Here is a 14,843-nt window from a genome sequence, read left to right as displayed (position 1 = left end):
CTTAGTCATCACTCAATTTGGTAAAATTACGATTTAGTCCCTCATAATTCTTCACTTATTCAATTTGGTCCTAATTCATCCATTTTCCTTAGTTTCTAGATCATTCCACCCTTAAAATATTTGCACAATTAATCCTTCAACTTTTCATATTTACACTTTAACCCCTCAAATTTTAAATATTTACTCATGGGCAATAAAACTTTTCTCACTTTTGTGAATTAGTCTTTTCTTGCATTAATATGTCATAATATACTTCCCAATGTTGACATAAATCAAAATTTTGCTTTTTGTCACTTTATTTCTTTATTTTACTATATCAAGTATACCTACTTTCTTCTTGTAGTAATTTTAGGGATATTACATGTACAAGAGTAAGAATGATTACTTTCTATCAATTTAATCAAACACAAGGTAAGGAGAATAGATTTGAACCTCAATTTATACTAATAAACATAACACAACTTGACTCTTATACCAAATGTTAGAAAATCATTACACAATGGAAATTTATTTTTTCTAAAATGAACTTTTATCGTGATATTTATAGTGATAAATGTGATCAATTTAAGTACATGTATTTCCAATTTTGGGGAGATGTTGAAGTAACAATAGGCTCTAGGAAGGTGTTTAAATTTATTGGTCAATCTAAATTGGTGTTCAAATTCTTTAAGCTTTTCAAATCATCTTCTTTGCTATTTTTATATTTTCGTAAAAGGGTGAATCCAAAAAAAAATTAGTGGGAATTGGAATTGAATTATAAAATTTTGAGAGGTCAGAATCTAAATTGATCATTTATTAATTTATGATTTCATCATTTTTTTAAGGGACTAAACATATTTTTTTTCATTTTAGGAGACCAAAGTGCAAGTTTACCATATATTAACTTAAAATTTCATTATTCATAAATGGATAAATTGCATAATTTTTTTGGAGGGGGCGGCGCAAGGCCCCTTCCTGCCCCCCTTAAATTCGCTTATGCTCTCATATGCTTAAAAAGTAGCCACTAACACAAACAACCAAACATAGTATGAAAACCAAGACTTTTCATAAGGGGTGTCGACTTTCTCTACGTGGATGTCCCAAAACCAAAAAAAAATATCTAAACTTAAATTATATTTGCTAGATGAGTGCAATTACAATATAACAATTTGGAATAAAACTCAAAAAATCAATTACAAATAAAATTAACTCAAATAAATTTTTATTAAATTTCATCAAAGTTTTCCCTAATATATTAGGTGTATAATTTTCACCACATATATGGTATATATGTATGTATGTATATATATAGAATGAAAAATGAGTATTTGCAAGAGTTATACTTGTATTAGGAGTATATAAAAACAAGGCATAATGCCTAAAATAGCCCCTAATGTTTGACTATTTGGTCACTTTGGTCTTTTTATCTTCTTTTTTTTAGAGCACTTTAATACCTAACGTTTATTTTTTTTGTTAAATTGGTCTATTTTTAACAAGCATGCTGACGTGGTCGTTAGTTGACTAATGATCAATATTAACCACTGACGTGGCAGTCCAAATGTAATTAAATGCTGACATCCCACTATTTTGTCTTATATGCTACATTAGTAAATAATTTCAAAATTATTTAAAAAAACAATAAAAAATCCTTAAACACATACATACACAGATAAAATAATCCAAGTGCCTCTAAACAAAGAACCCTAAATATTGAATCCTCTCACTCTCCACTGAAATTCTGTAGAAATCGAAGCTTGAAATCTAATGGGTCAGTAAAAGAATCAAAAATATTATCTGAAAACAGTGGTTGAAAGCCATCAATGGAGAAGTTGTCTTATTCGAAGTTGGTTTCTTCATCACAAGGAGAGCTTGTTTATGATGGAGAGAAAATAACATGTTTCTTTAACAAGTTAGCTCCGAGAGAGACTTTGTGGAGCGATTTAAACCCAAGTAGAAGGTATTATGGTTGCTTAGATTTTCGAGTAAGCATATATTTAGCAATTTTGTTTTAGAGTTCATATGAAATTGGGGATTTTTTTTAGTTTATTTGATTCTTGTGTCAATTAGAATAAATTGGTGCTACATTTCGTCCTAACAATGGATTTTTAAGTGAATTGGAGGGTTTACATAATAAAATGTTGACCTTCTTGTGTGAATTGTAAGTTGGTGGATGTGGATGTGGATTTTTAAGTGGTATGATGGTAAGCTGTGTAACAATGCGAATTAAGTAATTCATGAATTACATGATAGAGAAAGAATACTTGCAAAAGAGAATACAAGGCCTAGGAAGCAAATTATAAAGTGTGGGAGCCTATGTAGTAGTAAAAGCAGTAACGTTGAGATGTTTGAGAGTGGCAATGTGCGAAATGTGGGCAAGGAGAACAATTATAAATAGGTCAAATATGATGTTGTGGATCACATTGAATTAAGGACAAAGAATAAGGGTTTGAAGCAAAAATGTAAATCACTTAAGAAAGAGAAAGAGTTTTATAAGAAAATGTTTATCTGCAATCTATTATTTATCCTATCTTTCACATTATGTAGGAATGTTATAATTTGAAAACTATGGTGTCATGTTTTTGTGTTTTGTATATCTAGTACCTTCAAACTTTGTTGTTGACATAAATTGTCACATTCGAATTGATGTTTGTAGTTAATCGAGGGAAGTATAATAAAATGTGTACTTAGTTTTGTATCAATATTGGGTTTGTAGCTAATTTGAGAGAAGTATAATTAAAGGGGGCAATTGGAGATACAAGAAAATGTTACATGTACTAAAATATTGGATATTTGACATTGTATGTCATGTACAAAATAGTTGTTTGTATGGGTAATCGTAGGCACCATGAACAAAAGTAACTAACAAAATGATCCTAAAGCCACATAGTTGCCTATAGCAGTAATGGTATACCACGTCAATTTATTACATATACCATCATTGTTATACCAACTTTAAGCAAGTCCTAGAAGCCTGAAATGTAAAAAATATCTTAGGCAACTATTACATACAATGACAAACAAACAAAAGGTTTAGTTAGAACAACACCTCAATTCATTTCTTCATCTTCTTTGTTGCAGTGGATTCTTGTGTGTTGATAGGATCTTGATATGTCATTCTTTTTTGGCTTTTAGTTCTTGTACTCGTACCAGACTGAGAAAAAAATGCACAACCTTAAATTACATTAAAATATTTTGAAACTTGATAGTGAAAAAGTGTTTACGATATACCTGTGGTCCAGTTGTGTTAGGTTGATTGCATGATCTTCTGTTGTGACTCTAACCACCACATTTTCTGCATCTCATAATCAAACTAGCCCTACTGAGTTGTCTAGACCACACTTTTTTCAGTTCATTTTTAGCCTTCCCTCTATTCTTCTTTGGCCTACCAGGCATGTTTTCTCAACTGGTGGAAGCATGAGCTTAATACCAGATTTTCTCCACTCATGTAACCCATTTATGGGTTGTAAAGCATATGCATATGCTTTCAAATATGTCTCATTGTGGTAATACCTATGTAAATAGTCATCAGGTTCTTGTTCAAGATGTGATATAGCAGAGCGGGCATGAGGACAAGGGATCCCAAATAATTACCAGCTTCGACAACTACAGATTCTATCCTCTACATTTACTATATAGTATTTTCTGCCTTTCTTAACTTCACACCCATTTTCCCCATTCCAAAACATCTTCCAATCAACACATTTCTTCTTGCTATCATCAAATTTCTTTTTTATCAGTGGACCATAATTGTATTTCCATGAATTGCATTGATTCCTCTTATCCACTATTTAGGTCATCATTTTAACTTTGATTTCCTCCAACATGGTTATTTTCTCTTGAATTGCGAATCTACAACATGCATTAGGTAATCATTTTAACTCTGATTTCCTCCAAACATACCCAAAAATAGAAACCCTGCATAAATATTATCGAAAATCAAAATACGATTCTACAACAGGCTTTGGATAATCCTCTTTTGCACAATTTTTGTACTTTCTCGAGTTAGAGTTCAATTTTTGCTCTTTTTTTTAAAATTATCTAATTCAAGTGTTTGTTTTTTTAGGATCGTCCGTCTCATTTCTGAAATGATTCAGTGTCTAATTGTTTTACGTTTTTTTTATTTTTAATTTTTTTTAATGAATAAAAAATTTTTTGAATTATTTTTTATTTTAACTACATGTGAAATGCATTGGAATTTAGGTGGAATAATTTTCTTTCCACATCAGCGAGCATGTTTGTTAAAAATAAACCAATTTGACAAAGTTAAGAGTTAAAGTGCTAAAAAAACAAAATAAAAGATCAAAGTGACCAAAAAATTAAATGTTAAGAGTTATTTTTGGGATTAAGCGTAGAAACAATTATTTTAGATGAATTCATGTGTAATTGGAACTTTTTCCCATACATAGTCGGTGACTCCTAAGGTATTTTTACCACGTGTGTTGCAACACACTAAGACTGATGGATTGGTTAGGTTATGATTTTACTAAAAGTTTGTACTTGGGTAACATTAAGAACAACTGGGTAAGGATGCTAAACTACACTGGACTTTAAGATTAAGAAAAACTGGGTAGGGATGCTAAACTACACTGGACTTTAAGATTAAGAAAACTGCATTTTCGTGCCTTTTCTTTTACCTTTTTGGTGAAGCAATAATTTTAAGGATGAAAAAGGTCAAATAGTTAGTCGGACATGATTTTAAAAATAAATTGGTTTATTTAATTTACTAGGAATCCATTTGTTCAATAACAATTGAATTACGTTCTAAACGGAAGTTAATGGTTGAAATAATTATAAAGTAATAAATGATCATATAGTAAATTTTTAAAATTTAGTGACCAATATGCAAATTTATTTAATCATAAATAATTAATTTTGTTGCTTACCTAAAATAAATTTAAAATCAAATTTCTATTTACAAAAAAAAAAATCAGATCATTTTTTAATAATAAAACTTTAAGACGCCACCTTCCGGGAAGTTCCCTCTTCTCTGGTGGATGCCTAAAATGTTCATGAACCTTTCCTTCATTATATATAATATAAACCCGATCCCCCTCTTTCATCTCATACATTTCTCTTTGCCTTAAGTCTTTTAAAAATGGAAGCAGTGAATGGATGTTCATCTTCTTCATCATGTGATACATCTTCTTCTTCTTCTTCAAAGTCATCTTTGTCTGCAATGGCTTCGAGCAAATCTGAGAAGATCAAAGGTCCATGGAGTGCCGAGGAAGATAGGATTTTGACTCGGTTCGTTGAGAAATATGGACCCAGAAACTGGTCTTTGATAAGCCGTTATATAAAGGGTCGATCAGGGAAATCATGTAGGCTTAGATGGTGTAACCAGCTCAGCCCCAGTGTGGAGCATCGTCCGTTTTCACAAGCTGAAGATGAGACCATCTTGGCTGCTCATGCTAGGTTCGGTAACCGGTGGGCCACCATTGCTAGATTGCTTCATGGGAGGACTGATAATGCTGTGAAGAATCATTGGAACTCCACGCTGAAAAGGAAGGCCAAAGAATCAAAACAGCAACAGCAACGAAAGGAACAGATCTCAATGAGTACTTATCAGCAAATGGATGAGGAAGCCTTGTCGACGTCGTTGACTCTAGCGCCGCCTGGTAGTGGAACTGCGTCGGTGGCGGAGAGGAGGATAAGTGTATCGGCGGAGCTTTGGGATGTAATGAGAGATGTGGTAGCAAGAGAAGTTAGAGAGTATATGAGCTCAACTTCATCACACTGAAGCATCAAGATTTCACTAAGCCATTGTATTATTCTGTATTAATCTCCCTATGTTTTTGAACAAATAAAAAGATTGAGAAAAACGATAAGTATCTTCTGTCGAGTAGCACTGTTTAGAATTTCTCCCAATTCTAGGAGATGTGTGATAGTGGGTGGCCACCACAAGACAAATTAATACGTTAAATTCTGTACCCCGGTTCTCGTTAACATTAATTGATAACACGTGCAGCTTACAATGCCTTAGATCTCATGGGGTTGGGCAAGTAAGAAAAAATAAGTAATTGTGTTTTTCACCATTCAAAAGCTTTACTTTTTTTCCCCTGAAAGAAGTGTAAATGAATTTCAAAACAGATAAAAAGAGATTTGGGTATGGACTATGGAGTCTTACAGCATCAAGTATTCATTTTCAGCTTCAATGAACTCTTTGTGCAGATGCTCTTGTAAGATTAGAGAGCAGTGTTTCGATTCCCTGCTTTTGTTAATAGCCCTTGAACTGTTTAATCCCACTATTGCGCGTTGAGTCCAATGGGGAAGTGATGTACCGTGACACTTTCACGTTTTAATCATTTTAATGCACTTTCTTTCTTGATTTAATTTTAGAAAAAACACTGTTGGGATTTATCTCTACCAACATATATAAAGTTCAGACAAGGTGGGCCTTGCCTGTTGAAAACATGGTTTTGAAACCGGATTCAATTAATCAAAGCTCTCTAACTTGACATCATCGACTTTGGGTTTCACATAAGTTGAACAAGGCTTGCATGTGTTAAATGTGGCTTTCAGTACTGTTGTTCTTTCAGTTTGGTGCTTCAATTAATAGATTCTTGAAACCCCAGAAATAAATGCATACAATAACCATTTCAATGGGAGTTAAAAGCTCTGCAGGAGAGAAATTATGTTACCCATGTTAGAGATTTGTGTCTCATAAGGTATCTGAAAAGTTTAATAATATTAATGAAATCGTCTTAGGTTGTTAAATTTCATCATCATATCTAAATTTGTTTGTGAATTGATCAAAATATATGTAGAAGGTTCTTTTGATAAGGTAAAGAGACATTACAATCTAGTAAAACAAGTACCGTGGTGATGGACGCAACACGGGGTTAAAAAGGATGAGAGCTACTATGGTTTGTAATTGTAGAGACAAGTGAGAACGTGGGCCTTGGATTGTTGCTGATGGGCTACATCTTTTTCTTTACTTAATTCTTCTTATGAACCTAATAACATAGCATACCTTCTGAATTCCACTATTTTAATATTTGGATTTAATAAATTACGAGTTTAATTAAATTAAATTATATTTTATAATTAGATCAAAGACTTTAATTTGAAATTAAACTCGAGTTGGAACAAGATAATAAGCATGGGCTTATGCTTCTAGTTATTTAATAATTCTATTTGCAAGTTACATACTTGCGTAAGAATCAATATTACGGAAGATTTCTGCACTTTATGTGAGATACTGGTATGAACAGCTAGCTGCTGTTAGCGTAAACTCATTAAAATACACACAAAAACAGCCTTTTAGCATACAAAACGTAGCCTGCAATGTTGAAATGTGATGAAGCAACATAAAAAACGAGTTAAAAAATATATTACGTGCACTGCTACTCTTGATTGTTTTGGATTGAAATAAAAAAAATAAAAAAAAATTGGTGCTATTAGTCAGCGAGTTGTGTTTCATGCATGCTTTAAGCCCATATTTTATATATAATATGTGTGCGAGAGATGTATGTATAGCAGAAGCTCCACCCAACCATGGGTCAATTGAATTTCTTAATTTCATATTCTATTTTTTTAACATATATATCTCGAGATATATGTAATTATTAACCCCAAATTGGAAAAGAAAAATATAAACTACAAATTGGATCCAAAAAGTCAAATCTAATATACTTGGACAGAGTAATAGTACGGACAGAACTAATCTTCTTCCAAGCGATGATGACTCGTAAGAAAAAATTAGTCCTCCAAGTTTAGGCGTTGAATCTTCTCTATATCAGTCGTCATTCATTACATTAGTTCGTCAAGGTTGGTGAATCATCATCATCATCTTCATTTCAATGTAATTCAATTTAGTTTAATTTATACGCATAATAAAAATCGAATTAAAATTTAGAAAATAATAATAATAATAATAATAATAATTCACATCAAACCAAATGAATTTGTGCTTTCATGGGTGAATTCATAAAAAAATTTAAGGGTTAAAATTGAATTATGAAATTTTAGAATGGCGCTATATTAATCTATAATTTTATAATTTTAAAAATAAAAGGGCTCAAATTTACCTTCGAATACAGTTAATTACTTAAAATGTAGAAAATATAGAATTCTGTTAACAAGAATACTTTGAAGTTACTTAAATTAACAGTATTTGTTATGATGTGGTTATTGGATATAATAACTAAAACTTAATTTGACTATTTCAAATATTTTATTAAATTAATATGAATATTTAAAAGCTACAATAACACATCATAAATTCCCTAAGCAAGATTATCACTTGCTAATAGTTCTTTAGGGGTTTCCTTGAAAACCTTCAGGACTTTGTCTTGTATTAAAGGCCAATTTGGTAATATAATCTGCGACATTATTAAGCTCCTTGAGAATGTATTGAAGAACTCAAAATCTTACGTTCTCCAAAAGATGATGAATACGGCTGATTAAGACAGAGTTTGAAACCAATAAAGAAGTTTCCTGTATAGTTTTGACTATCTCTAGACTATCTGTTTGAATCATAATTCAAGCAAATCTATTGTCATGGATAAGAGATAAACCCATCAAGAATTCCCTACAATTTCGCATCAAATACGGAGAGTCCTCCTAAAAATCTGTTAAATCTTATTATCCATTTTTCATTCTCATTTCTTAAAAATCCCTCAATTGCAACAAAATCGGATCAACCTTAACCGCACCATCAATACATAGCTGGAATCACACCACTCTCGATTTTGCTTGTGATAAAAGACTAGTCAATAAAAAAGAAGAAGTTCCCAATTTTAAAATAAATCTTATGGGACATGAAGAAATTGATTTTTTATAATCAAATTCCCCTAACCACACAAAGAGTTGGCCTACCCATAAGAGTGACACTTTGAAGAAAGAATTTAGGAATACAAGCCGATTGACATTTATATTTAATTATTAAATTTAATATAAAATATTAATTTAAAATAATTTTATTTTTATTATTTTTCAATAATAAATTAAAAAAATAACTCCAGCTGCATTCAATGCACACACCTCAATAGGGTCTTTATCTTTTAAGAAAATGAAACTTTTGACCAAATAAACAGAATAATATATATTTTTCTTTAAAGCTGTTCAACTTCAGACGCAAGTAAACATGTTGTGTAGAACATTTTCGTTTTTTGGATAGTGAGTTTCACATAAAATACTTACCATAAAATCACTCAGGTTTTAAATTTGTATTTTGTTTTAAATTTATAATTAAATTAGTATCATAAATTAATTGGAAATTAAAGATAATTAAAATATATATATCTTTTACAAAATAACATCTGCTATTATAGAGTGTTTTTACCTTTTCTATATTATTATATAAAATTTATAAATTTCATTTTAAACCTAAAAGTTTAAAATTTTAACATTGTAATTTAAAAATATATGTAAATATATTTATTTTTATTAATTTTTTCTTTGAAATAAATTGAAATGAAAATAATATTTCAAAGTATTAAAGTGAAATAAAAAAAATTAAAGATTCACAAATAAAAAGAAAGTAGTTTTTCCCTACATCCGGAAAAAAAATCATTTTTTTATTACCATTATTTTTTTGAAGATAAATTGCACCTCTTTTTAAAGACAGACACAGTAACTCAAGCTACCAGAAATCCAACAACGCCCGCCATTTCAACTCATTACTCATACCCCAACGGAATTCTTCCCGCCGGTTAACCAAGAAAAACGATGGCGTTCAACGATTTTTTCGCCGGAGAAATCGCAATGGAACTTCTTAAACAGTTAATCGCCATCTCCCGCAAGTCCTGCCTCTGCAAATCCAGTGCAGACAATCTCATATCAAGCATCCAAGTGCTCCTTCCCATCATCGACGAAATCAAATACTCCGGCGTCGAACTTCCCGCCCTCCGCCAATCTCAGCTCGACCGTTTCTCCGAGACCCTACGTGGCGGCCTCGAATTGGCCCGCAAAGTCCTCGCCTCTAGCCGTTGGAACGTCTACAAAAACCTCCAGCTAGCCAGGAAGATGGAGAAGTTAGAGAAACAAGTTGAGAGGTTCGTAAGCGGACCGATGCAAGCCCACTTGCTGGCCGACGTCCACCACATGCGGTTCGAAACGGCGGAGCGGTTTGATCGGTTGGAAGGCCGGTTGGAGCAGCGGCTCAGTTCGATGAAGATTGGAGCTGGAGGGTGGGTCGAAGAAGCTGTTAAGAGAATGGAAGTTGAAGATGAAGCTAGTGTGGGGATTGTAGCCGGAGTTGGTTTGGATTTAGCGAAAAACAACGTTAAAAAATTGGTGATCGGAAGAGATGATTTAAACGTTGTTGGAATTTGGGGTATTGGAGGATCTGGCAAAACCACTTTGGCTAATGAAATTTGTAGAGATAATCAAGTTCGAAGTAAGTCTCTTCCTTAATCTAAGTAACCAAATCAAACAAAAACCGCCGATTATGAAATTACCTACTTTTCTCTTTTTCTTTTTAAAAGGTTACTTCAACAACAGGATTTTGTTTCTAACTGTTTCACAATCACCGGATCTGGCACAACTGAGGGAAAAAATCTGGGGATTCATTACGGGAAACGAGGCCATGGGTTACAGTAATAACTCGTTTGTTCCACCAGGGAAGCTACAGTGTGAGTGGGGAACTGGACCTCGAACTCTGGTTGTTTTAGATGATGTCTGGTCGTCGTCAGTTCTAGAACAATTGATTTTCAAGATACCATCTTATAAAACTCTGGTAGTTTCGAGATTCAAGTTCCCAACAAAAGTTGTTGGTGAAGTTTATCAAGTTCAATTGTTGAGAGACGATGAATCGATGTCACTGTTTTGCCACTCTGCTTTCGGTCAAAAATCGATTCCTCCCACAGCCAATGAGACATTAGTGAAGCAGGTAATAATGAAATTCAAACAATTGATTGATCTTTATTTTTATTTTTTTGTCCCTCAGAGTTCAATAACTGGTTATAAAATTTGGGGTTTAACAGATTGTTAATGAATGTAAAGGACTTCCATTGGCACTTAAAGTGATTGGAGCTTCATTGCGAGACCAGCCTGAGATGTATTGGGTTAGTGCAAAGAAAAGGTTAACTCGAGGTGAACCGATTTGCGAATCTCACGAAAACAAGTTGCTTGAACGAATGGCAATCAGTGTCGATTACTTGAACAAGAAGGTCAAGGAATGTTTCTTGGATTTGGGATCATTTCCTGAAGATAAGAAAATCCCCCTCGATGTTCTCATCAATATTTGGGTAGAAAGTCATGGCATCGATGAGGAAGACACCTTCGCCATCCTCGTTGAGCTTTCGGATAAGAACTTACTCACTTTGGTGAAAGATGCAAGGTAATTGTTATTGCTATTGAAGCAAGTTATTTTAGTTGGTTTAGTTTTTAGTTTGAGGTGTCTGATATTTGTTTTGTGAACTGTGTTTGGATAGGTCCGGGGATGCTTATAGCAGTTACCATGAAATCTATGTTACTCAACACGATGTGTTGAGGGACCTCGCTCTTCATCTAAGCAATCACCCGGATGTGAATGAACGAAAGCGATTACTTATGCCAAGAAGAGATACCGAACTTCCGAGAGACTGGGGAAGAAATACAGATCGGCCATTCAATGCTCAGATCGTTTCAGTTCATACAGGTATAAATGATTGCTTTGCACTAAATAAGTTCCTTGGCTAAAATCTGGCATAGCTAACAATTCTGGAACTTGCTTGATGACAGGAGAAATGAGGGAAATGGACTGGTACCGGATGGAGTTTCCGAAGGCTGAAGTACTCATCCTGAATTTTGCCTCCAATGAATACTTCTTGCCTCCTTTCATGGATGATATGCCTAAGCTTAGAGCACTTATTATAATAAACTACAATACAACTGAGGCAACGCTTCTGAATTTCTCTGTTTTCACTAATCTGACGAATTTACGGAGCCTATGGCTTGAAAAGGTGTTGGTTCCTGAATTGTCCAACACCACTGCTCCATTGAGGAACATGAGGAAACTATCTACGGTTCTCTGTAAGGTTAATAACAGCTTCAATCCATCAGTTCTAGGCCTGCCCCAGATCTTCCCTCGTCTAACCGAGCTCGTAATCGATCATTGTGATGATTTAGTTAAGCTGCCTGTAAGCATTTGTAAGGTGAATTCACTTCAAAGTCTCAGCATAACCAACTGCCACAGGTTATCTGAATTGCCTGCTGGTTTCGGCTTGCTGAAGGAACTGCAAATACTTAGGCTTTATGCTTGTCTGGAACTTAAGGTCCTCCCTCCGAGCATAGGCGAGCTAATCGGGTTAAAATACCTTGGCATTTCGCAATGTGTTAACTTGAGGTCTCTACCCAGAGAAATTGGTAGATTAGCAAGCTTGGAAATAATAGACATGAGGGAATGCCCACAGATTGTGAATTTACCATCGCCAGTCATGTTGTTGAACTTGAAATCACTACGCCGAGTTATATGCGATGATGAAGTTTCTGGGGACTGGAAAAATGTGAAGAGGGGAATGCGACACCTTCATGTTCAAGTTGCAGAGAAATGGTATAGTTTGGACTGGCTTCATGACTGAAACAGCATATGATTTGTATCTCTGTGTCAAATATTAATATTAAGTTTATTTTACTGCCATAAAAGTCCTCTTGGTGTTAGATCATAATTCAAATCAATGGGGAAGTACTGCAACTACTTTCCTTTTCCTTTAAAAGAAGGGTGTGAAGGAGCAGGGCCAGCAAAATAAAGAGAAAAGAAGCATAAAAAGGTTCCATCCTGGATGAGGAAAATGCCATCACCCGAGATGTGACAGGCGGCTATTAAAGATTTAGTGGAATTCTTCTTGTTGGTGTGCATGTGGTTCTAAAGTTAGGAGGATAAGTTATGTTTTTTTTCTATTTCAGAGAAAAGGAAATTTTATATCTAAATTCGATGAATGGGTACCCAGATGGGCAAAAACAAATGAATTTTTCATCTCTATTAATTTCGATTAATATTTATATTTTCTCCACAAATAAACTTAAAAAAAAAGTCAAATATCTTTAATTAAAAAAAATAAAAAGCATGTAAAGCTGTTCACACTTGCATCAATTTAATCCAGGCTCCCACTTCGTGATGAAATTGAAACCCATTTCGTTTATTTATCAATTTTTTATAAAAAAAATGTTGTATTTACCAGATGTTTCATTTTACTAAAATATCTCGGTTCTAACAATGGTTGTAGACGATTACAATACCGCACATTGGCCAACACTGAGAGTTATCTGTAAATAAATTAAGGCATGTCTGGTGCAATACACACAACGTAGGATGTTTCACAGAAACCTGGTGGGGATATATTCGTTTATTCTGAGAGGGTAGCTGTAGAATTCTTCGGTTCGAACATCTCCCTTGCTGTGTTGGAAGGGTTTCCACCATGGAACTCCTCAATCCTCCAAATTCTTTGCTTCTAGTGTGTTATCAAGCACTGTCCGAATGATGATCGCCTTGGTTGCAGGTGACGAGAAGATTGTGTTCAATATGTTATTGAACTGCATGGATCGTAATCCCATGTTATATCCAACCAAAACACGTGTACAAGCAACTCAAAATCGCAGTACATGGAACTTACCCATCCAGCATTTGTTCTAACGGGTCCATGACCGACGTAAGTTGTGTTCATTGCAAAGTATTGAGGAATCGAAAGCCCGAGGAACAGAGAGACGCCCAACACATAGATGTTTCTCATGGAATTATTGTTCGCAAATTGGATGAATGTGATCCCGGAAGCAGCTGGCATCAAGATGGAAATTCTAAATTAAATAAACACTACGATATCAGATACACAAAACTATCAGTCACCGACGATGCCCAATAAAATGCAGTATATGGCGGCAAATATCGGCAATGGAATAGAGGCAAATCGTGCTCAGATGTGAAGGCCTCGTCCGAATAATCGTTGATGATTGACAACAACGGTAAGGTGTACGCAAAAGATGCACCCATCACCGTGGGAAGTCTCGAGCCGATAAGCGTTTGAAGCAGCGTATTAATGCCCGACATAAATGACAACACTTGAATGACCCGGGCTTTATCTCCCTGTTCATAGCATACAACAAAGGATTGAGAGACATAAAAAGGACACTAATCCCACTAAAAAGAAATCTCGGATCGTAAAACGTACATGATGACCACCCATTCGATACACAAATGTATTCGCAATTAAGACTAGTTCCAAGATTCACAATGTAGTGTTGGAAAGCCAGTAAAAGCGCTTGAGCTGTTAAACAAGTTAATTCTGTGAGATTGATTGCATACCACTGATATTCGAAAAATGAGTGTCCAGTAGTAGTATATGTCCCAAATCGATATGCATAACTTTTTCCAAGTTATTCCATTTATGCTCTACTTATATCCGAATATTCCAAATATGCATAGATTTATGCTAGTTTATGTGCAACAGAGTATTAAAATGTACCGAAAGGAGTGACAAGATAAATCGAAAAAGATCAAACGAATAATACATAGGCGTTGCTCAAGTACTTAACGAGAAGTACCCATAAAATATTCAAAAGTAAAACTTTTAACCTAAAAACTTCAAAGCTTTGTCAGCTTTCTTTTTAAATTAGACGGTAAATACTTGACAAAAAACAGAGCAAATAAAGAAGAGGAACTGACGCCAAGAAGGGTTGGAGTGGATGCAGTCTTGAAGCTGATGGAGTTGTTCAGCAGGAGTCCAAGTAAGTCCCTTTGAAATAAACATTACCTCTCTTAAAATTTTGATTACTTCCGTCAAAATCTCAAACGAAAATCTAACATATGATTTTCTTTCTTTTCAATATCCTCTTTTCTTTTCTCTCTATTTCCTTTTTCTTCTCTTTCTTCTTCTAACCCTAGACATGAAAGCCATGTCTCGAGACCCCTAATAGAATTTGAATTTGAATTCGAATTTTAACTTTGT

The 14,843-nt window shown here is 34.1% G+C and overlaps 2 protein-coding genes and 1 long non-coding RNA gene across 3 annotated transcripts; 2 read left to right on the top strand and 1 right to left on the bottom strand.

Annotated features, from left to right (window-relative positions):
* Positions 1-5,034: 5,034 nt before the first annotated feature.
* On the top strand, positions 5,035-5,804 carry LOC105765908 (transcription factor MYB73). Its single transcript, XM_012585185.2, has one exon. It carries the CDS (start codon positions 5,075-5,077, stop codon positions 5,714-5,716), a length of 642 nt encoding a protein of 213 aa, XP_012440639.1. The 5' UTR covers positions 5,035-5,074; the 3' UTR covers positions 5,717-5,804.
* A 3,744-nt stretch (positions 5,805-9,548) lies between these two features.
* On the top strand, positions 9,549-12,831 carry LOC105785160 (probable disease resistance protein At4g33300). The gene is made up of 5 exons (XM_052631336.1): positions 9,549-10,318; positions 10,407-10,810; positions 10,905-11,260; positions 11,355-11,560; positions 11,644-12,831. The coding sequence occupies exons 1-5, from the start codon at positions 9,649-9,651 to the stop codon at positions 12,480-12,482; spliced, it is 2,475 nt and encodes an 824-aa protein (XP_052487296.1). The 5' UTR covers positions 9,549-9,648; the 3' UTR covers positions 12,483-12,831.
* A 161-nt stretch (positions 12,832-12,992) lies between these two features.
* LOC105770091 (uncharacterized) lies at positions 12,993-14,843 on the bottom strand. Its single transcript, XR_001126152.2, has 4 exons — positions 14,561-14,843; positions 14,067-14,162; positions 13,515-13,981; positions 12,993-13,434 (listed from the first exon to the last, which is right to left on the bottom strand). It is a non-coding gene; the product is annotated as an uncharacterized LOC105770091 (long non-coding RNA).

This window comes from Gossypium raimondii, chromosome 5 (assembly GCF_025698545.1).
Source record: "Gossypium raimondii isolate GPD5lz chromosome 5, ASM2569854v1, whole genome shotgun sequence".
In the NCBI taxonomy this organism is placed as follows: domain Eukaryota; kingdom Viridiplantae; phylum Streptophyta; class Magnoliopsida; order Malvales; family Malvaceae; genus Gossypium; species Gossypium raimondii.
This window is presented reverse-complemented; position numbering and strand designations above follow the sequence as displayed.

What these genes read in the sequence shown, in the direction of transcription:
- LOC105765908 (XM_012585185.2), top strand. Translation starts at nt 5,075, where the DNA reads ATGGAAGCAGTGAATGGATGTTCATCTTCTTCATCATGTGATACATCT.
- LOC105785160 (XM_052631336.1), top strand. Translation starts at nt 9,649, where the DNA reads ATGGCGTTCAACGATTTTTTCGCCGGAGAAATCGCAATGGAACTTCTT. An exon ending in TAGAGATAATCAAGTTCGAA is followed by an intron (nt 10,319 to 10,406) that starts GTAAGTCTCTTC and finishes TCTTTTTAAAAG; the next exon opens with GTTACTTCAACAACAGGATT. An exon ending in ACTTTGGTGAAAGATGCAAG is followed by an intron (nt 11,261 to 11,354) that starts GTAATTGTTATT and finishes GTGTTTGGATAG; the next exon opens with GTCCGGGGATGCTTATAGCA.